A 23376-nucleotide genomic window follows, 5' to 3' on the forward strand; every position below is an offset into this window, starting at 1 on the left:
GCTACAATACAATTGATTCCTTCATCCAAGTCATTTATACAGATTGTAAACAGTTGAGTCCCCAGCACTGATCCCTGTAGTGCCCCACTAGTTAGTTTGCCAAACTGAAAATGACCCGTTTATCCCGACCCTGTTAGCTAGCCAATTTTCTATCCAAGCTAATATATTACCCCCAGCACATGAGCTCTTATCTTGTGTAGTAACCTTTTATGTGACACCTTGTCAAATGCCTTTTGGAAATCCAAATACACATCCACCCTACTGGTTACATCCTCAAAGAGCTCTAATAAATTTGTCAAACACGATTTTTTTCATAAAGCCATGTTGACTCACCTTGATTGTATTCTGATTTTCTAAAAGTCCTGCTACTACTTCTTTAATAATTGATTCCAGCACTTTCCCAATGATAGGCCAGTTAGCCTAACGCATATTTCCAGAAGGCATTTGATAAGGTACCACATCAAAGGTTATTGCGGAAAATAAAAGCTCATGGTGTGGTGGTGGTGGGGGTGGGATAACGTATTAGCATGGATAGAAGTCTGGCTGGCTGGCAAAAAACAGAGTATACATAAATGGCTCTTTTTCTGATTGGCAGGATGTGACAAGTGGAGTCCTGCTGGGGCCTCAACATTTTACAATTTATATCAAGGACTTAAATGAGGGGAGTGAAGGCATGATAGCTAAATTTGCAGATGACACAAAGATAGGTAGAAAAGTATGTTATGGAGAGGACTTAAGGAGGTTGCAGATGGGTATAGATAGGTTGAGTGAGTGGGCAAAAATATGGCAGATGGAGTATAATATGGGAAAATGTGAAGATATTCACTTTGGCAGGGAGAATAAAAAAAAAGCAGAGTATTACTTAAATGGAGAATGACTGCAGAATTCCAAGCTGCAGAGGGATCTAGGTGCTCTGGTGCACGAGTCACAAAAAGTTAGTATGCAGGTATATCAAGTAATTAAGGTGGCTAATGGAATGCTGTCCTTTATTATGAGAGGAATTGAACATAAAAGTAAGGATGTTATGCATCAGTTATAAAGGGCATTGGTGAGACCACATCTCGGATAGTGTGTGCAGTTTTGGTTACCTTATTTAAGGAAGGATGTAAATGTGTTGGGGGCGGTTCAGAGGAGGTTTACTAGATTGATACCTGGAATGAGTGGGTTTTCTTATGAGGAAAGGTTAGACAGACTGGAGTGCTTCCACTGGAGTTTAGAAGTGTGAGGGGTGACTTGATTGAAACATATAAGGTCCTGAACAGTATGGACAAGGTGGATGGGGAAAGGATGTTTCTTCTTGTGGGTGAGTCCAGAACTAGGTGGCATTGTTTTAAAATTAGGGATTGCCCTTTTAGGACAGGTGAGGAAAAATTTTCTGAGGGTTGTACGACTTTGGAACTCTGCCTCAGGTGGTGGCGGAGGCGGGGGGGGTCACTGAATATTTTTAAAGGCAGAGATAGATTGATTCTCTTGCCTAACAAGAATCTAAGGTTATCAAGGGGTAGATGGGAATGTGGAATTCAAAACACAAGCAAATCAGCCATGATCTTAATGAATGGTGGAGCAGGCTCGAGGGGCCTACTTCTGCTCCTATTTCATATGTTCGTATTAGTTTCCTGTCTGTCTGACTCCCTCCTTTCTTGAGTTGGGGCCTTACATTTGTAGTTTTCCAAACCACTGGGGCCTTTTCAAAATCTAGGGAATTTTGGAAGGTCACAACCAATGCATCCATTACCTCTGCAGCCACTTCTTTTCAGACCCTAGGGTACAGGCCGTCAGGTCCAAGGAACTTATCAGCTTTAGCCCCATTGGTCAACAAACATTTCAAGGTGGTATAAAAAACAGGTGGGAATTTGTGCTGTTCCATTTTACTTTTAAATTATCTTGCATTCTGAATCAAAATGAGTAACTTCATGAATTTTGCTTTATGACGTATAAAAATATTAAGTTCCATACCAGTGACTTGCCAGATGTTCACCACTTTTTCTAGTGCTGCTGCAATGTATTTGCCACTAACGCTCCAACAAATAAGAGACAAATTCGGGTCACAAGGAGAACCCAGGCTGCCCAGGTCTTCTGAAATAATTTCCCTATTTAATAAAAAATCAATGCAATTTTCAACATTACTTGTGGAAACTCATTGACTACAAATAATCCACACATTAATTTTAAAATGTACTCACGTTTTGTTGAAGACACATGTTTGCTGCAAGGTGTAATGATTTTTAGTGACACTCCACACTCTAACAGTCCCATCATTGCCACTTGTTGCTAGGAGACCTTTTTTATTGCACCATTGACATGTAATCACCTTTAAAGAAATTAAAAAAGACTACCCTAGAAATGTGTTTACATCAAAGCAATTAAAACACAGACTTGATGTACTTATAAGTGATTTATAGCACAACCCCATCAATGCTAACAATACATATGGTAGCACCATGTTTGACATAACATTCAATTCTACATTCAGTATAGCAGGTACTACATTAATAACTTCAATAAACTCTCAGTGAATTCGAAGACACACAAGCTCCTCAAAGGCAGGTGGGCAAGAGGAACTAGAAACGCTAACTCTGTTTCTCTCTCCACAGATGCTGCCAGGTCTGCTGAGTTTCTCCAGCACTTTGTTTTTATTTCAGATCTCCAGCATCCCAGTACTTTGCTTCAATTAGAGTAAGAGCAAGGTCTGGGTACAGAGGAGGTTCAAATGAAGACGACCACACGCACGCGCACACACACACAGTATCCAGCTCAAGGAACATCAAATACAGGGACGGAAATTCATCTTGGGCAAAGTGCTTTCACTGGCAGCAACAGGGCAATCAGAGACCAGAAAAAAAGTGCATTCACGAACTTGCCATGTCTCGGTCTGTATTCCACAATTTATGCAGAATTTCAGACTGGTTTTAGGTTGGCGATGCCTTCAATGTCCAAAATTTATTATTTAGTGTCAGCTGTGGTTCAATTGGTAGCACTCACACCTCCGAGTCAGAAGGTCCTGGGTTCCAGTCCCACTCCAGGGACTTGATCAAAGCTAACATTCCAATGCAGTACTGAAGGACTGTTGCACTGTCAGAGGTTCTATCTTATGAATGATGCTAAACTAAGGATTTGTCTACTGGCTCAGGTGGACATAAAAGATCCTATGGCACTATTCTGAAGAACAGCAGGGGAGTTCTCCCTGGTGTTCTGGCCAAACTTTACCCCTTAGTTAACATCACAAAACAGATTATCTGGTCATTATCATACTGTTGTTTGTGGGAACTTGCTGTGTGCAAATTGGCCGCTTTGTTTTCCACATTAAAGCAATGACTACACTTCAAAAAGTAGTACATAGGCTGCAAAGCGCTTTGGGATGTCCGGTGATTGTGAAACTTGCTAGATGAATCCAAGTCTTTCTTTTTATTGAAATCAGTCCAATAATGAGGCAAGAACCAACTAATCCTCTGTCCATTCCCATCCAGCTTGAAATCATGCAATCAAAATGCTTTATGTGTCTCAACAGATCAAGGTGCCTTACAGAGCAGCCCTGTAAGAATTTGGTGATGGGCAGACAAGAAAAAGGAACAGAACTTCTCCAGTGGTTCCAGCACAGTGTTGCAGCTCGAGGTACGCAAACACAGCAAGGAGGAGCAAGGTTCACTGAAGTTTATCCAATTGCATTAACTACATTTCAACAGTAACTACTTTTTTTAAAAAAAGTACTTTTTGGTTGTAAAGTACTTTGGAAATGTCACGAGGTCATGAAAAGTGCTATATAAATGCAAATCTTGCCATCTAATTCTCCCATTATGAATATAATTGTATAATTCCAATCATTTCCACTTGCTTGGTAGATTACTCATCATACTTTTACTATTTTTTCTGGGATATTTTCTAAACATTTGCTTTGCATTAATTTCTGTTTCTGTTCCCAGGCTCTGCTTTTTTGCTTTATTCTGAAAAAAAAAATACAGACTTCCCCTAATGCTCAGACAAAAACTAGAAGTAGGGCAGCCAGCATCTACTAGACAAAACAACCACTTCCCACCCCATGACTGACTGCAGTTCAAGATGGCCTTTATCATGATAAATGCCAGAATCTTTCCTGACCCTCTTCATCCAAAATCACAGCAATCTACTTCCGAGCAACTAATGCCCAAGAGCTGAATGAATTTGGTAAGGTATTAAAAAGCCAAATAATGGCAATTCCGAGATTTTACTTATAATTACTTTATCAAGACCTACCAAGTTGAAATATTTTGTAACAAAAGGAAAAAGTCCATATTTTTGCAAATATCTGTTTCATGGTTCATGTTAATATTTTAAAGGTAATGTTTAGCTCTGGGAAGATTATTGTTGTGAAGGTAAGGTAATGAAAATGCTGGGCTTTAGTGATTGCTAGAACACCCAAAGAAATGGAAGTTCAAAAGATTACCCATGCTTGTTTAATAGTCAGAAGAGATAGAGTTATAAAGCAGCAAGTGGGCTTAGCTGGAGAAATTGTAAGTGAGGGATAATTGGCTCAGAGGTCTGTTTGAGGTTAGCCCAGAGCAGGCTACATTGTCATGGAGGTGGGTGGAGCTTAGGAGGTTCTTTGGTTTCAATTTATGGGGGTTTTTGCTGGGCGAGGTTTTTAGTTTGGGCCTCTTGTAGTTTGCAGCTCAAGAGAAGTTAGCCAAAATAAATGACTGCTTACAGTGCAGGTCTGTCTAACTGAGTAAAACACTAACTTCATCACTGACTCATGTGAGGTTTAATCTCAGTTTGAAATTTATGCGAACAAGAGCTGGAAGATTACCTATTTTGAAGCTAGTGGGAGAATCTACAGTAGGCCTCACGGTATCTTATTGCAAAAGAAAGGAACCAGATTAGCTTGGAAGTATTGGAAAGGTAACCAGAACAAGGGACTGTGGCCTCCACAGCCAAGAGAGCGTAAATGAAAGTTTTACGTCTGAGAATTGCTGGATTCCAGAGAACTGTGGCATACTTATGGATGGTCCCTACAGAAGTGAATAGCTTTTAGGATTGATGTGTCTTATAAGAGAATTCTTGGCAGGGGGAAGTAAGAAGTAAACCTGAGTGCATAGCATACGTAGTTATAAGCTATAGTGTTAACTAACTTGTATTTGTTTTGTTTAATTAAGTTTGCGTTTTGTTTAAAAAAGTTGTCTTGCGGCGTAATTCTATTGGTTAAAATGAGATATTCTGATTTCTTGTCAGGTTAATGGTCTGTAACCAGATCGTAACAATCTTTACGGGTATGAAAGCGTATTTCTTACCCTATTTTGGTGCGCTTCAAGCTTCATGAATGAACATTTCCGTAGATCCCCAGACATATCAGCGTAAGTCTGCGGTTTGCTTTGGTTGTCACGATCGTGTGCTGCAAGAGTCCGAACAAGCTGCTGAGCAGCCCACTGTCTGTGCTGGGAAGACAGCCTAGATGAGAGGCAGCAAGCTGCTAAGGCATTAGCCAGTTCCAGAGGGCCTACAGCAGAAGGATCATAGGAAGGATGGGCATACAAATGGGCAATAAAACCTGCTTAAACAAAACAGTGAGACAATCCCCAGTGAATGATGGCCAAGAAAACAACAAAGCGATGGTACTTCACTCACCTTGCTACAAAGTGTCATATAACTGATCATTCAAATTCTTTAATAAAATGTTGCATTACTTAAAAAAAAATTAACCTCCTTAAAATTAAGGTGATTTTTACTTTCAAATCTTCAGATTAGCAACAAAGTAAAATACGTGTCAGATAAAATGAGTAAATCAGAAGTGAAGTTTTGACCCACTGGTCATTGTCTCAGTATGTAGATAAACTGCATAACAGAAAAAAAACTAGTGTTGGCAAAGTCATCATGGATGCAAACACCATGCAAGCATTTTAGCCTAAAGTCAATAATTTTATGTGGCTGCTCAAGGGTTAAAATATCACTGTTCAAACAGAGCTTGTCATAATTAGTACAGTTCACACCACATTCACCTTCACATGACAACTTGAGAGACAGCACATACCTCTTTTTTCCATCTCTGCCTTGTCGTAGGTTGGTCTTAGTTTAGCTCCCTTGTCAGCAAGCAATGCCACCAATGCTTGGGTTACAACAAAGTTTGGAGATGTCACAAGTTTATTTTCCTCAGCAATACCTCTAAGGAAACTGGGTAGGAACTTTCTCTGAATGGGATCATCTATGGTAGTGAGATTCATACCTGTTGCTGCTGAGATCAAGTTCTGGGAAGACAAGGAAAGATGGTGGTTTTTGACCCACAAAACTTGACAACTCCCTCCTTTTCCATCTCCCTTCTGCAGACATTATGAAAACGAACAACTGACCCAAGACATAACAGTTAAGGGCAAGTTTTGGCCAGCTTTTCCACTTTGATACTTGCTATCAGCTTAAAATGGTGCATTAATACAGCTATCCTCATGCATGTTGCAATAGTGTGTATTTGTTTTAGGGTTTGTAATTTAGGGAACTTGCTCGGATGACACTGCCTCAATTTTCGTTTTAGCGCAGTTACTGCACATGCGACAAGAATGGCATTGTAACTGCGTATGCTCAGTTTGTTTTTTTTAAAAACACTTCTCACCACCTCCTAATACTCCTCCTTACTCGTCACCAACCTTCCCCAACCCTCTTATTCCTTCCCTCCCGCTTCCCCCTCCCGACTCCCTCGCTAACTTCCCTCTTACGTCTCCTGACCCCTTCACTCCCTCCTGCTCGCTGCTTTCCTCTCCCAAACCCCTCACTATCCCTCATCACTGCCTCACCCACTGCTCCTCTCCCAAACCCTCGGTATAAGCGAGGGCTCAGGTGAGGGTTGGCAAGAGGGAAGGCAAGCGGGAGGGAGCGAATGGCAGTGAGAGGAAGGGAGCGAGGAGGGACTAGAAGTTGGGAAGTGGCAAGCAGCTGGTGGGAAATGGTAGTACCATATTAAGAGTATCGAGGAGAAAGAGAATTAGCAAATAGAAAGAATAGTAAGTACTACATTCAGAGTAATAAGAGTATTAGTGAGTGGTAGTAGAAAGAGGATTTCTTGGCCAGTTAGGTTCAAAGCAGCCAACAGATTTTTAACGTAAAAATTACAGTTCAGTAATGTTACCCACCCTTATTTATTATATGCTTTCTGATGGGAAAATGATTTTCGTTTGGCAGGTTTTTGTTTACCACGCAATTGTTTACGAACACTTTAGGAGTGCTAACCGAGGGGTAGTTGTAATTCAACATTACTTTTTGAGAATGGCTAAAGTAAAGAGTTGCTTTCTGTTTTTTTTTAAAAAAACTTACAAAAAGCGTATTTCTCCTAGTTTGAGCCCTGTGTAAGTGGATGGGTTTTACACAAATTAAAATCTTTGCCCATTCAGAACACACGTACGCACACAAAGCTTGGATTCCTGGGAGCAATGTGTTTTGCGGCAGAGTGGTGGGACAGAGGAACAGACTAATAGGTTCCCAAACAGAGTGGTTGATCTCAGCCACTTTGCTGAGAGGAGCTGAACGAAGGCTAGGCAACATCTCCTTAGGAAAGGAAAATACAAATCAGAAAGAGTTAGGAGGAAAATGTGTAGGAAGGAAGTCAACCAGTTTTACTGCAACAGGTATGTCTATATTTCCCAAGTATTTAATTGACTGGAAAGCCCTGAGGTTATGAAACATGCCATATAAACACAAGGCTAAGCCAACAATAATTGTACAGTTTGCAGATGTTACCTGCGTACAGAGCTGAACTAGTAGCTTTGCGGCACTTGGACTATTAGAAGCTAAACAGCCCACTGCGGTGCTCAGGTAGGCCAGGCAGGAAATTGGCTTGTTGACTTTGCTGTGAACTCCACGAGGGCGATCTGATGTGCTAGTGGTACCTGGACTCGGGGAGAGACCTGCTCTACCTGCTGCAGCCAAACACATCAACCGAACCAGGGTCTTGATATCAGTCAATCCCAAAGACTCCAGACCTGCTGCTAGACTGCAACTAGAGCCACTGGAAGTAATAAATGGAAGGGCACAGCAGTGAGATACCAGCAACATTTCTTGAGAACAAAAAGATTTCTTCACACTCTTCACAGAATTTTATAAAAAATATCACTCTTAACTCAAATTTCTCATCAGGGAAATAATGCTCCCAAGGTGATCAAGTGCCAAGTTTTACTACAGAAAGGAAATAATTATTAATAGATTTGGTTCTAAGCAAAGTAACTTAGAAAATTAAAACACATAACTAATTCTGTTTGGTAAGATAATTCAGAAATGGTATTTACTACTGAAGACAATGCAAATTCTATTATCACCTTCTACACAAAGTTTAGGACAACCTTCTGAGTTTTCTGTTACATGAATGCAACTCATTAAAGAAAGCGCAAGTGCCATTTAAAATGATTTGGACACACTGCAAATGAAGAGGCTGATAGTTTATGCTGCAACAGAACAAAGCTCTACATGGGATATGAAATTCCTTTGTAATGGACAGCAAAATGAAATTCAATACTAATATACTTCAAGATTCATGATTGCGTTATGGAATTCTACTATGTGCTACAGTGAGCAGAAATAAAAATAGTGTCAGAACAATCCTAATCAGTGCATAAACTATCTGTTTTTATGACACATCAAGTTGGAGATCATGTTGATAAACCACTTTCAGAAAAAATAAGCTGGGAACGGGGCAAGGAAAAACTTTCCTTGTTTTTAAATGAAGTAATCTGCATCAACTTTTCAAAAAAAATATACAGGTACAATATCTCAAACCCAGCTATCTAAAAACCGATGTCTGGTCCCAGGCATTTTTTTAAAGCTGCCATACATGAATTTTAATTATTATTAGAGAAGCAACTTACTAGCTTGTTCAGCTAGGTGCTGCATTGGCATGGTGTCACGCCACCAGTGAATATAATCAAGCTTGAAACAGATATATATTTGACCACTCAGGAACTCAAGGGATATGGGAAACAGGTGACAGATGATCAGCCATGATCACACTGAATAGCAGAAGGGTTGTACGGTCTACTCCTGTTCCTTTTTCTTACGATCTTAACACCAAAATCTTAGTCAGAGGTAGGTTTTATGGAGTGTCTTAATGAAGGAGAGCGATAAGAGGTAGGGAGGTTAAGGAAGGGAATTCCAGAGCTTAGGGCCTACGTAGCTGAAGGTACGGCTGCTAATAGTGGCGCAATTAAAACCAGGGGTGCTCAAGAAGTCAGGATTAGAGAAACATAGTTACCTTGGAGAGTCATGGCACTGGAAGAGATTATAGAGATAGGGAGGAGCCACAGGGCAATTTGAAAAGAAGGATGAGAATTTTTTTAAAAACACAGCTTTGTTTAATCGGGAGCCAATATGGGTCAGTGAGCACAAGGATGATTGGCGAATGGGACTTGGTGCCAGTTAGGTCATGAGGCTATCCAAAGCTGTACTGCCCAAGTTAACGGAGGGTCAAGGATTGGAGGCCAGCCAGAAGTGTGTTAGCATAGTCAAATCTAGGAGGTAACAAGGGCATAGTTGAGGGTTTCAGCAGATGAGCTCGAGGCAGGGGTTGAGCAGGGTGATATTATGGATGTGGAAACAGGCAGCCTTCGCAGTGTCATGAAGGTGTAGTAGGAAGCTCATCTCGGGGTCATACCTGTCACCAAGTTTGTGAACAAGGTTTCAGGCAGCCAGTATCAAAACTATACAGAAAAAAAATCTCTGAAGTTAAATAGATTTTTTCTAAAACATCACTGAAAGCATATGGAAAATGAACAATTGTTTAAAACAAGAAGAAATTTACATGCAGAAACAATAAATTTCTTAAAATGTCCTAGACTAATCTCATGCTTTTGCCACTTTGGCATTGAACAATCATAAAAAAATTAAAAGTCTTCCTACCTGACAGATAGCAATGAAAGGGCTCTCATAACCATGGTCCTTGCCAGAAGCACCTGTGCTGCTGCAGTCACTCTCCTCAAAGCCATAACTCGGTCATGTGGGTTAAGCAGGGCAGCTGCCTGTTCTCCAAGTGTCACTCTGCCAGACGAACATTTATCTACAGATCCAAGGCAACCTTGACAGAACATTCAAGTTATATGTTACTGGTGCGAGGAAAGGAGCAGAAACTGGGGCACACATAACAACAAGGGTTGTGGAGGGTGGAAGAGTAGAAGACACAAGGCAATATGGGACATGAGCAGAAGGCAGGAGACGATAAACTGAAATGGGAAAAGCTAGGGCCCAAGAGGCTTATAGGACAGAAGGGAACCACTTAAGCCCATTGTGAGTTAGCAAAGAGCCAGCATAAACAATGTAAAACAAATCTCGCTACCCGGCTTTCTCCCAAAGGCAATGTACCTTCCTTTGGTGCAACTATTCATTGATTCTCCCTTCAGAAGCTGCAGTACCTGCTTCAACTGTGCCCGATAGCAAAACGTTCTATGCTCCAACAATTCTTTGCATAAAAAAATCTCTGTAACCTGTCTCCTCATTATCAATGATGGTTTTAAACCGCTGACCCCTCTGTCAATGAGGGAAGAGTGTGATTATGGCAAGATTATCAAAACCCTTAGTTGAACAGCCTGAATTTTCTCTGCTCCAATAGTCATTGCCCCAGTACCCAAAACGTCTCTTCATATCTACTTTCCCACCTAGGGTATCATCTCAGTCCTAGCAGACGCCTGACTACTTTTATCAGTCTACACATTTCCAGCTTTTATACCTTGTGATTCAATATGAACTGCAGGAGTCTATTCTTCTGTGCTAAAGCTGTGCAGATTAAATTATGGATACAAGCTATGCTTCTTTACAAAAAGCAGCACAAATCCAATGTAGTCAATTAATGCCCCATCAGTTTATTCCCAATCATCAACATAGTAATTGAAGAGGTCGTTGACAGTGCTACCAAACAGCAGTTGCCCAATAGTAATCTTCATGACCACTCAGTTCCATTTAAAGTCTTTGTCCAAATATGGACAAAGTCATGGAGCCCAAGTAAAACTGAAGTAAATGGGAAATGGGGAAAATCTCTACACTGGCTAGGCTCAAACCTAGCAAAAAAGTATGGTCATTTGAGGCCAATCATCTCAGCCACAGGACAGCAGTGTGCTAGGCCAACAATATTCATCAGTCACCATCCCTTCAGCAAAAGGTCGAAGATGGTGGGGAGGGGGAGGCGGGGGTCAGAATGCTTGTTGATTATTGCAGTGTTTAGTTCCATTCACTACTCCTTAGATAATGACGCAGACCGTGCCAACATGCAAGCAAAACATTCTGGCTTAGGCCGGTAAGTAGCTAGCAATGTTCTTGCCACACAAGAGCCAGCCAATGACCATTTCTAACAAGAGAGTCTGACCACCTGCCCATAATATTTATTGACATTATCATTGGATCCAACCACCACCAATTTTCTAGGCCAGGATTTTCCGTTTGTTGGGAGCAGTTGTGGGGCCAATTAAGGCCTGCCCTGCGTGGACTGTGAGCGGCAGCGCTGAACGCTACCTGTACGGGCGGAGGGAGGAGGGAGAGTCGGGTCCAGCGCTCTTTCGTGCATATGCACGGAGCTGCCTCAGGGAGATTGAAGTGCTTTTAAAAAAAATAAATACAATAAAAATTTAATGAAACATGTCCCCTCATGTGACTGTCACATGAGACGGGGCATGTTTTTATTTTTCAAAGAAGTTTTTATTTAATTTGTAAAAGCTTTAGGAAACCTCATCCCACTCGTGGATGAAGTTTCCTAAAAAAACGTAAAGGCCGCTTGGCCTTTTTGCCCGCCCGCCAGCTGTGAGGTTGGACAGGCAGCGTAAATTTCAGGTTAATTACCCGGTTAATAGTGTTAATAGGCCTAATAATTATTGGTGGGCGCATGGGGAATGAAATATCGCACGACTTCGCGATGATGTTGGGATGCATGCCCGACGTCATCGCGCATCATTTAACGTTCCGGCGTGTTGGGCGCGTGCCCGCACACCAAATGGAAAATTCTGCCCCTAGGGGGTTATCATTGAACTGAAATTTAACTTGACCAGTCATTTAAATACTGTAATAAATAATTACACAAGCATCTCAGAGGCTGGGTATTATCTGGGGACTCACTCCTGACTCCTTAAACCTTCTCACCATCTATAAGACACAACTCAGGAGTGGTGCAGAATACCCTCCACTTGCCTGCTTGAGTACAGTTCCAACAACACTTAAGTTTGATACCATTCAGGATAAATCAACTTGCTTGACTGGTACCCCATCCACCATCAACATTCACTGCCTCCACCATGGCTGCAGCGCGTGCCATCAACAAAATGTACTGCAACAACTCGTCAAAGCTGCTTCGACAGAGTCGGCCAAACTCTCAATATCTACCTCTAGAACAAGGCAACAGGTGTACTGGAACACCAGCATCTCTAAGTTCCCCTCTAAGTTGCACACTGCTTCGACTTGGATATATATCAATGTTCCTTCATTGTCAACGGGTCAGAATCCTGGAACTTTCCACCTAACTGCACTTCTGAAGTACCTTCACCACGTGGACTTCCAGCGGTTTAAGGCAGCTGCTCAGTACTGCATTCTCAAGGGCATTTAGGGATGGGCAATTCCAGTCTTGCCAGCAGTGTCCACATCCCATGAATAAATACAAACAGAATTATAAAACTACAAGCCATGATTTTATGATATAATAAATAACACAGGAAGTTGCAGTATGCAACCACACCTTTGTTTTCAGCCTAAGCTGAGTGGTAGGACTCCCATCTGAGAGTCAGAAGATTGAGAGTTCAAGATCTGCTCCAGAGGCTTGAGCACATTACCTGATATCCAAGGACAGAGAGAGTGCTGAACTGGGCAAGGCGCCATCTTTCAGATGAGAAGTTAATCTACTTTCTCAAGTAGGCGAAAAAGTTTCATGTCACGAAGAACAAGAGATCCCCCCAGTATTCTATCATTATTTGTTCCTCAATCATCTTCACTGAAATATATTGGGCTGATCTTGCTGGAACGGATCATCTGGTGTCGTGTCCAGTTAGACTCTTCCCTTCACCTCAAAATATTCTTGCGCTCTAACATGCTGAAACTGTGACCTGGTAACAGCCTGGCCATGGCTATGGTAGACCAATGATATATTTTTAAAAAATCTCCAAGTGCAATTTATCACCTGGAGAAATGAGCCTCCACAGTTTTAACTCTTCAATTTCTGGATCATACTTCCCCGCATTATACTCCATCTGCCACCTTGCAGTCCACTCACTTAATGTCTATATTTCTTCACAGCGCTGAAGGGGATCATACAGACTCTAAACACCAACTCCGTTTCTCTCTCCACAGATGCTGCTAGACCTGCTGAGTTTTTCCAGTCATTTTGTGCCATCTTCAGGTTGATTTTTTTTGCTGCAGTAACAACTGTCAGGTTGTTAAAAAGGCACTTGCATCGTTAATTACCAGCCCTAAATTTCTACAGCGAGTTTAATGGGCAATTAACAAGCAAATATAATAAGTTAAGTAATGGGGCGGCTAAGGGCAAGGTGCCAGTTGTATGAAACAAATGGCAGGGTGATGTAAATTCTAGAAATTTGCAACTCACGCCACCTCTTTTAATCCACTGAATTTGCTGGCTGATTTGCATACTAATAACTGTGTGCCTCATTAACACAGTGGTATTTTTCAGCAAGATGTGGCCGTGTCTGGTTATGTATCTCACTGCTGTTGGCTGAACTTTGATCTGTGCAAACTGGTTGCTGCATTTCCCTACAATTCAACAGTAGCTACACTTCAGTAAGTTCTTTGTTGGGTTTTGTAGTGGGTCAGGGCACTGATCATGAAACATGCCACATAAATGCAAGCTCTTTTCTTTCTTCAATGTTAGCATTACACTACTGACAATCCATATTAAAGACAGAGAGTAACGTATCCAAGTTTGCTGAAACAAACAAAGGTGGGAATGTGAGCCATGAGGAGGACACAAAAAGGCTGTGAACAGATATGGACAGGTTAAGTGAGTGCGCTACAATGTGGCACAGGGAGTATAATGTGGGGAAGTGAGGGGTTATTCACTTTGGTAGAAGAATAAAAAAAATATTTTTTAAAAAGGTGTGAAATTTCTAAATGTTGATTTTCAGCAAGACTTGGTGTATTCCTCAAGGAACACAGTTAACAAGTAGGTACAGCAAGCAAATAGGAAGGCAAACAGCATGTTGGCCTTCATTTAAAGGGGATTGAAGTGCAAGAATAAAAAAGCCTTGCTACAATTGTGTAGGGCATGAGTAGTGTGTGCAGTTTTGGTCTCCGTATCTAAAAGGAGGCAGTAAAACAAAGGTTCACAAAGGTTGTCCTACAATGAGAGGCTGAATAGATTGAGCCTACACCCTCTGGAGTTTAGAAGAATGAGGGGGCGATCTCACCGAAACATCCAAGATTCTGAAGGGGTTCGACAAGGCATACAGAGGCTTTCTTCCCTGGTTGGAGAATCTAAAACATGGGGAGCACAGTCTCAAGATAAAGGGGTCGATCATTTAGGACGGATGAGGAAAAATTTCAGAGCTTTGTGAAACTTTGGAATTCTCTACTCGAAGGTTGTGCAAGTTCCAATGTTGAGTGTATTCCAGGCTAGGATAGACAGATTTTTAATTTCTCAGGGAATCAAAGGATATGGGAGTGGGCGAGAAAATGGAGTTGAGATCAGCCATGAAGGTACCGAATGGCAGAGTAGGCTCAAGGGGCTGTATGGTTTACTGCTGCTCCTATTTTTAATATTCTTATAAAGTCTAACTACTCAAAAATTAGCAACTCTTCCATAAAAACTCATCCTCCTTTGCCGTCTAACCCGACAGATCACACTGCATGTAAATTTTCTTTGCCCCACACGGTATCTCATGCACTCATTCAGATTCCTCGGGCTATTACAGTACTCCAAAAAAAAAGACAGAAAGGCAATGGAAGAACAACCAAACGTCCTGAGCAAATAAAAGCAGTTAAGTTCGTTAAATGTTAAGAGGAAACAGGGGGACAAAAAAAAAAACAACAACATTTGGAGGTAAACTGGAAGCTAATACAAATGAAATGCCCAAAGGAAGTGCTAACAGAAGAGGTTTGCAATGAAACAGTAATAATACAACAAAATAACACTTCCCTGTAAATGAAAACTAAATTAGCACCAGAAAGGGCCAGGTTCCTTCCCTTATATAATAATGAAAGTGAGGACAGTCCATTTGAATTTGGAACAAAAGTATAAATGAAAGGAAGATAATAAGTTTTTTTCTATAATGATAGTGAATCATATTGTTAATTTAATTACAAACTGATCTTTCAGCGCCGATGATCTACAGCGATGAATAAATTGAATCTTTAATTACCGAAGCATTTGGAATTCTACTCAATTTTCCTGCGAAACCTGTCTTGGTAATGTTTCATTTTCAGGTATTTAATAATTTGATGTAAACAATTCCAATTTTATTGCATAATATATTTTTGTTAGACCAACCTATTTGCATGAGGGTTTCTTCCATACTGTTGGTTGCTGTTACCATGGCAACAGATGCTCCCAGCGGATCGCTGTCGGGAAACTGTACCGGCTCAGGTACAATTCTACGTTCATTCAGGCCAAGGGGTCCAGCTAACAGTTCAAACTCCTCCTCTCCAGTCAGCTTCTCATCCTCATCAACATCTAGCATGTCCCAGTCTTCTGCATGGGTAAGACAAAAAGATATCAATAAGGACAGAGCTGTATGTCTGAAGTTCAACACCATCCAGGGCAAAGCAGCCCGCTTGATTGGCACCCTATCCATCACCTTAAACGTTTACTGTCACCATCACCTACGCACAGTAGCAGTATTGTGTACCATATACAAGACGCACTGCAGCAACTTGCTGACGCTCCTTTCACAGCACCTTCCAAACCTGTGACCTCTATCATCTAAAGAGACAAGGGCAGGCAGACACATGGGAACACCACCATGCAAGTTCCCCACCAAGCCACACACCATCTGGACTTAGTGACAATGATATGGTTCTGAGTCAAAGTTCTGAACTCCCTTTCCAACTGCACTTGGGTGCAACTACACCTGATCAACTGCAGCGATCAAGGCAGTGGCTCACAACCACTTTGTCAAAAGGGAATTTGGGATGGATAACAAATTTTGGCCTCACTAGTGATGCTCACATCCCATGAAAGAATGAAGAAATCGATTTGATTCCTTATACGGCCAGTTTCTGGATCTTAAATCACATCTCTTGGGAAGGCGGTGATTGGAAGTGAAGTGTTTCCCCTTTTCTCTCAGAGAAAGGAAAATATGACAGAGAAACCTTTTCTGCAGATAGGAGTAGTCCAGGACAATGGGACAAACATTAAAATCAGAGCTAGGCCAATCAGGAAAGAAGTTGAAAAACATTTCTGGACGCAAAGGGTGAGAGAAGAGTGCGCAAAAAGCAGTAGATGCGAGCTCAACTAATCATTTTAAATCGAAGATCAATAGATTTTTGCTGGCCAAGGGAATGAAGGCATTTAGACCCAAGTAGGTGGATGGAGTCTGAATAATGACTAGCTACTATCTAATTGAATGGCAAAACAGGTTCAAGGGGCTGAATGGCATACTCCTGTTTCTATGATTGGAAGTAGACCAGTGTTGCTTTTGAGCATCACTAGTGCCAGTCTAGCATGGTATACGCCCTCACATAAAAGTAAAAGGAGAGATCAGAAAAATAACCAGAAAACTTCATCCTCAAAATTTAAACTTAATAGTGACATAATTGCTGTACTGTATGCTACTATGTGGCACAAATGTTGCTTGGGCTGATAAGTGGCAAGTAACATTCATGCCACACAATTGGCAGGCAATGACTATCTCCAACAAGAGAGAATCTAACCATCTCCCTTTAAAATTCAAAGCATTACCATTGCTGAATACCCCACTAACAACACCCTGGGAGTTATCATTGACCAAAAACTGAACTAGACCAGTCATATAAATGCTGTTGGCTACAAGGAGGTCAGAGATTGAATTCTCCAGCGAGTAAACTCATCACCTGAGTCCCCAAAGCTTGTTCACCATCTACAAGGCACAAGTCAGGAGTGTGATGGAATACTTTCCACATGCCTGGATGAGTGCGGCTCCAATAGCACTCAAGAAGGTGACCACCATCCAGGACAGAACAGCCCACTTTGATTGGCACCCCATCCACCATCTTAAGAATTCACTCCCTCCACTACCCGTGCACAGTGAAACAGTGTGCATACTCTACAAGATGCACTGCAGCAACGCAGCAAGCCTCCTTGGACAGCACCTTCCAAATCCAAGACCTTTGCCACCTAGAAAGACAAGGGCAGCAAATGCATGGGAACACCACCACCTGCAAGTTCCCCTCCACACACTATGCCGATTTGGAACTATATCGTCAAACAAAAGAGACATGCTGTCAAAGCTTTTCATCTCACACACATCAGGACTGAATTGCAAGAATATCAAATTTCCCTTTGAAATTTGGTATTCTTGCAATCTTGCTTTTTTCAGCAATACTCAAGTTCTGTACTGCCAAGCGACTATAACTATATCGCCACTCCTTCACTGTCACCAGAGCAAAATCCTGGAACTCACTCCCTAACAGCACTGTGGGTGCACCTACACAAGATGGATTGCAGCATTTTAAGAAAGCTCTCACCACCATCTTCAAGGGATTGACAACAAATGCTGGCCTTGCCAGCAGCTCTCACATCCAGGACTAAAGAAGGACTAAAATGTCTCTTATCAAATTTAAATGGTCATGTTACTTAAATGGTCAGTGGTTAAGCAAATACCTTCATATATGCTGTCCTGCTTGCCTATCAGATCTGGTGCCTGGCCTTTGTATCTGTAAAATGAACAATACTCATTTTTCTAGTAACAGAGATATCAATCATAAAAAAACCGAGCTCAGTCAGATCCAGTTATTTTAACCATGTTGGTTGTGGATAGAGATGTACTCCAGATTCAATTTCCAAAGCTGCTGATGAGGGTTGTGCTGGGCTATCTGCATTATTTTCTTGCACAGATAACATTGAAGCAACGTTGATGCTTCACACGATTAATTACTTTTTTCTCAGGAGTTGTTACTGTAATGTGGGCAAACCCAGTGGCAGCAAGTTCCCCCAAGCAGCAAAATGAGAAATAATATTTCTTTGATGCATTATTTGGCCAAGGGAAAGCGTTGGAGAACTACTGCTCTACTTCAAATATAAGTCAAGGAAATCTTCAACATTTACTTTTTCCCTTAAGATTTCCCTACTTCTATGTGCTGATGCCCACCCCCCTGCAAATTTAGTTTAAATCTTCCCCAACCACGCTAGTGAACCTCCCTGCGAAGACATCATTTCATCATCAAAAGCCCTTTAACATATTAAACCAGAAAGTTTGAGATTAACTGTACTTAAATATTGGTGCCTACTGATCAAAATATTAATATTTTGCTGAGATTTTCAAAAAGTTAAAATGCTTTAATAAAATTTCTACATTTAACTCACAGACCCTGCTGATATTTAACAACACTGATTCATGGAAGAAAACTTTCAGTATTTATCAGAATTCATACACTTATTTGCATTCAAAAGATCTCCCTAGAAAATTTAGGAGGCAAGTTGTATTATGTCCACAATTATTTGAAAATGTCTCATATCTCACCTTTCTGAAACTGGGGCCTTTGTCTTGCTCTTCGTGGCCAGGTACTTGTCCCTACAGCTGCTACATAAGAGGTAATATGGATTTCCACTCCCGCACTCACCACCAAACCATCCATCAACATAGGACCCATTGCTGCGGTAGCCCTGCCGGTTGGCACTGCGCCCACAGCCTGGATGGTTTCTCTTCATGTGATGATTAAATTGGGCGACATTTACATCACAGAGCTCACAGATGACTACTTCATCTCTTTCATCAGACTCACAAACATGCTGCAGAGAGATCAAGGGATCAATTAGGGGAGGGAATATTTACAAAAAAATCTCAAACAATTAATACGCCAGGGGCTCAAGGCAATCATAAACAATTTCAAAAGAGTAGCAAAAGCAAAATGTTAGTAACTGTGTTAAGGGATTTTCTTTATTCTTTGAACAATATGCATATTCCATAGGGCACAAGAGTAAAACTTAGCTTGACTGATTCGGAGGAAACTCCGAAGCAGTCAAGCTCAGCACACATTAACATGCTGTTGTGATGGTGCTTCACCTTAAGTGATCAAATAAGGACCTGGGCTTTCAACTGAAGCTAAACTGAACTGCCAACTTCTATGTCCACAAATCCTACACTGCTGCAGGCTTAGAGGGGATAATGGAGTGTGGAGGATGCAAATAATTTGATGAAAGAAAGTCTTATTAAAAGTAGGATTATCTATCTTAATTTAAGCTCTTTACTGAATAGGACTACACTGCTGTAGACCCAGAAGTCACAGCAAGCTACTAAATATATTATGAAGCTATTATGCCTTAGTAACTTGAGGTTCATTCAAATTACTGTCTTGGAAGCACTATAAAACAGCTACCTCATTAAGAGATGGGGGAGGAGCAGTAGTGGGCCAGGTAGAATAGCCTTAACTTTTGGCCTTCACCTCCCCGCTCCGTGCATCATCCCTACAAAATGACAGCAATGCAGAATGCATTCAACCATCTATTTATCTATCCGGTCCTTGGACAATGTACTGGGACCACTGTTTCTGCATGGTTTGGAACAAATAAATATCAATGTTTCCAAAATTACTTCATTTGAGACCAAGTAACTAGAGTTCCATAAACATTCACATAGTGAAAAGGATGATCCACTCCTAGTAGCTGTGGTGATGGACAAAGCATTAGGACAATAGTTTGCTGGTCCAAGTGAAATTAACAGGACTTGCTTTACATTAAAGTTATAGTTCAATAACTTTGACAGCCCAAATTAAAGCCAGTAATAACAATGCTATATCATTCATGAAACAAGACCACAGGTTCATAGAAACTCAGTGGTGTATGCACTAATTTGTGGAACACTAAGGTCTCAACCAGTCACCATTGACAGTTTAATACATGGCCAACTAGCGAGCATGTACTTGGTTGATATCAGTGAAACAGATTGCCTGTCTACTTATCTCATTATCACAAATTGTCTGCCCAGATTCCTACATTGTAACACTGCAGTTCAAAAGTACTTGATTTTCTGTGAAGCACTTTTGGATTCCTTGAGCGTGCGAAAGGCATATATAAATGCAAGGTTTTTCTTTCTTAAATAGGTGGCTTTCCCAGAGCTGATAAAGCAAGCTTCTACTCCTATGGTGTGTGGATGAAGCTAAAACAAAAGAAAATGGATCCATTTTTAAAGGAAGGATGATGGCTAAATATCTCTTGAAGAAAACAGGGCTTTTGTATCAGGAACATTTGATACCATTTTTTGAAGCTATAATCTCCAGAGTAATATTAAAGAACAAGGGAAATGTGCAATTGTGAAGTATTCAGCATAGTGATCAGGTCTCCATTTTGAGTTACACTGAGCGAAGATTCTGCTGCTTTACACAAAGTGCAATAATGTTACTGAGTGGCATTTGTCAAGTCAGAAAGCTTTGGCTCAATAGGACCTTTTGCTCCAACTAAATAATCTAATCAAGTGTGACGGAATCAACTTCACTTCTGCACAATTACTTAAACTTGTGAACTATCCCCCCATTTGCTTTTATTTCCAAGCCATTCAGTTAGACAGAAGCATGCAAAGAGTTGACTTTTATGTAAACAGAAACAAGCAGCAACAGTAAGCAGACCCACTGAGTCTCACTCATCTTGGCTTAAAAATGTAAAGTTTTTTTTTACAAGTATGGGGGAAAGGGAACTTCAGAAAAACAGCACAGAGTGCCAAATAACCTCCTCCTATACAGTGAAATTTAATGGCATAGAATTTCCTTGGAGCTGCTCCTGTAACTTCTAGGATTCTGGAACAAATACATGTAAATAGGTTTTTCACTGTTGAATCTGCATTGATACCTTAAGTATTGCAGTAAATGGTCATTCAAAAACCTACCAAGCAAGCCTTTAAATTGATTTCATTGCTTTAGCTCATCCCTTAGTTCCAAGAAAATTCCAGGCTTCTAATTCTAGAATCTCCCTATATAAAATAAACTCACATGCTTAAATAAATTTGGGACTTCTTTTACTCTTTGAACCTTAAATGTTACTTTCCCAATGTTGCCAATACGGTCAACAGGGCTAAAAAATACTCCACACTGAAAACAAGTTTAGAGCATAAGCTTAAAGTAAGTAAGCAAAAGCAGCACAAGCTGCAACCACACACCCATGTTGGCCAGTCCAGTACCTCTGGAATCCACATTCCCAATATATCACTATCGCTTGCAAAGTCCTGACCAAACATGGCTTCCATGGCTTCATCATCCAGGTCAATCTCCAATTCTTCATCAAGGTTAAAGTCATAGAGGCCACCTGGGTCTTGTGGCATTGATGTCCCCTCTCGCCGGCTTTGGTTTCGATGTGCCTGAACTGAACGGTACAGACCTGCTGCAATTTTAAAATGAAAAGCACTTTATCCAATTATTAAACGCCGGTGTAATGCATATGAAAACAATTCATTCATAAACTGAAAAGCAGAGCAATTCACTTTATCTTGGATTTCAAATGCGTCAACAATGCAAACTGTACTTTTTGTACTGTGAACTTGGAACTTTTTCTAGATGAGATCACATTAGTAACCTGCATTCTTCATATTATTCCATACCTTACTGAACAGTTAAAAAAAAAACGATTACCCAGCCAGACTCTTGTTTAAACATTTTATGTCATAGGTTTTGTGTAAGAATTTTTTAATCACCTGCACGTGCTAACAGAGTCCGAGCTGCCAGCTCAAACTTTTGTCTCCTAGTGACAGTTGAACGGCTTCTGGAAGAAGGTGCATTGTTAGATGATCCATTCTCCTCTTGATCCAATCGATTTGGGCTGCAAAAAACATGGGGCATAAAGGCACTGAAAAAAGCTAATTTATAAAACAATAAATAATGTAGTGGTTAATTGCAATTCTTGGCTAGACTGTTTTTTAGAAGAATGTATTAAAAGATTCAGGAAGATTCTGAGGATTTCTCGGAAAAGTATCCTGTAGGATTTTGTCTTTTGGATCTAGTTATCTTGTGCAAATGAGCTCAGTGTAGAAAACCTTGTACTTGAATCTTTTTGATATATGAAATAATGCTCAATTCTCTCAGCTGCCAGTATGGCACCCCAACGGATCATGGCAAAGGCCACAGAGTTTTAAGTGATCTTTAATTTTGTTTTAGATGCTTTCTATAGAAAAAAGCAGAAATTGAAAGAAAATCACAAACCCAAGTGGAACACTCCTTGCCAACAGACCAAATTGCTTTCCCCAACTGCCTACATAAGAGTAACTGCACTTCAGAAGTGATCCATTAATTGTAAAGCACTATTAAATGTCAAAAGGATAGGAAAGTGTCTATATAAATGCAAATTCTTTAAAGTTTCCAAAAATGAAAAGCAAAGTTAATGGATTAAAAGACTTTCGCTGAATCGGACCTTTCAAAAAAGGTATTACTGTATGTAAGACATTATACTTGACAGTCTTAATAAAAGAAGTTTAATTGAAAAAAATATTTCTACATAACCATACTTGGAAATTCTATCTTTCGGTATAAAATGTATAGAAAGAAAAGAATTGCACTTATACAGATGCTTTCATATCCTTGTGACATATAATAGTGCTTTACGACTAATGAACAACTTCCGAAGAATAGTCGTACGGACTCGAGACATTAACTCTGTTTCTCTCTCCACAGATGCTGCCAGATCTGCTGAACTTTTCCAGCATTTCCTGTTTTTATTGCATTTATATAACACTTTTCACAGCCACCAGAGCATCTTACAGCCAATGTAGTACTTCTGAAGTGTTGTCACTTAGAATGTAGGAAATAATGTATATAAATAGACCTATAAATCCAATTCTGTAGTAAAATACAACAGCAGGTAAACTGCACCTACCTGGCAGGGGTGGGGGTGGGATGCAGTGCAGTGGGGCAATGGAGGAATTATGCTTAGGATACCCCGAAGTGCTAGTTACCCCCCAGCTGTAAAGTGTTTTTCACCCCCACCACCGCCAGATTTCTCACCCAAAAGCCAACTGGACTGGTAGGTTTGGTTGCCTGCTGGGCAAGCAAGGCTCTGGAAAGGGCCACAGCCAAGGAGTGTGTGGGTGGAAAGAGAAAGAGATCAGGGGGAAGAGATCACTATGGTGGGATTGAGTGGTTGGGGCGGGGCGAGGGGGGGGTGGGGTGGGGGGGAAGAAGGTGAAGCTAAATTACAGGTTAAGCTTGTTGGGCCAGGAGGAAGCACTGTTGCTCCTCCTGGCACACATGCTGTAAAAACAATTACTTTATGGATGCAGTCCTTCTCATCTCCCTTTACCTGGCAGGTCCAGAGGCCTGGATAACCCAGATGAC

General features: G+C 40.9%; 1 protein-coding gene across 9 annotated transcripts in view; it reads right to left on the reverse strand.

The window, feature by feature from the left end:
- herc1 (HECT and RLD domain containing E3 ubiquitin protein ligase family member 1) overlaps positions 1–23376 on the reverse strand; it is a 228449-nt gene that overhangs the window by 60346 nt on the left and 144727 nt on the right. For 4 of the 9 annotated variants that reach the window (XM_078532507.1, XM_078532509.1, XM_078532504.1 and 1 more), the window contains exons 44-54: positions 21744–21868; positions 21213–21433; positions 18585–18853; positions 17726–17778; positions 15416–15616; positions 9844–10018; positions 7696–7963; positions 6002–6215; positions 5265–5521; positions 2184–2311; positions 1957–2090 (exon numbers count right to left, since the gene is read on the reverse strand). In XM_078532507.1, the coding sequence (XP_078388633.1) occupies positions 1957–2090; positions 2184–2311; positions 5265–5521; positions 6002–6215; positions 7696–7963; positions 9844–10018; positions 15416–15616; positions 17726–17778; positions 18585–18853; positions 21213–21433; positions 21744–21868 (2045 nt within the window). The remainder of the gene's footprint in view (positions 1–1956; positions 2091–2183; positions 2312–5264; positions 5522–6001; positions 6216–7695; positions 7964–9843; positions 10019–15415; positions 15617–17725; positions 17779–18584; positions 18854–21212; positions 21434–21743; positions 21869–23376) is intronic. The other 5 variants (XM_078532511.1, XM_078532510.1, XM_078532505.1 and 2 more) reach the window with 4 other exon arrangements.

Source organism: Cetorhinus maximus, chromosome 30, assembly GCF_964194155.1.
Source record: "Cetorhinus maximus chromosome 30, sCetMax3.hap1.1, whole genome shotgun sequence".
Classification (NCBI taxonomy): Eukaryota; Metazoa; Chordata; class Chondrichthyes; order Lamniformes; family Cetorhinidae; genus Cetorhinus; species Cetorhinus maximus.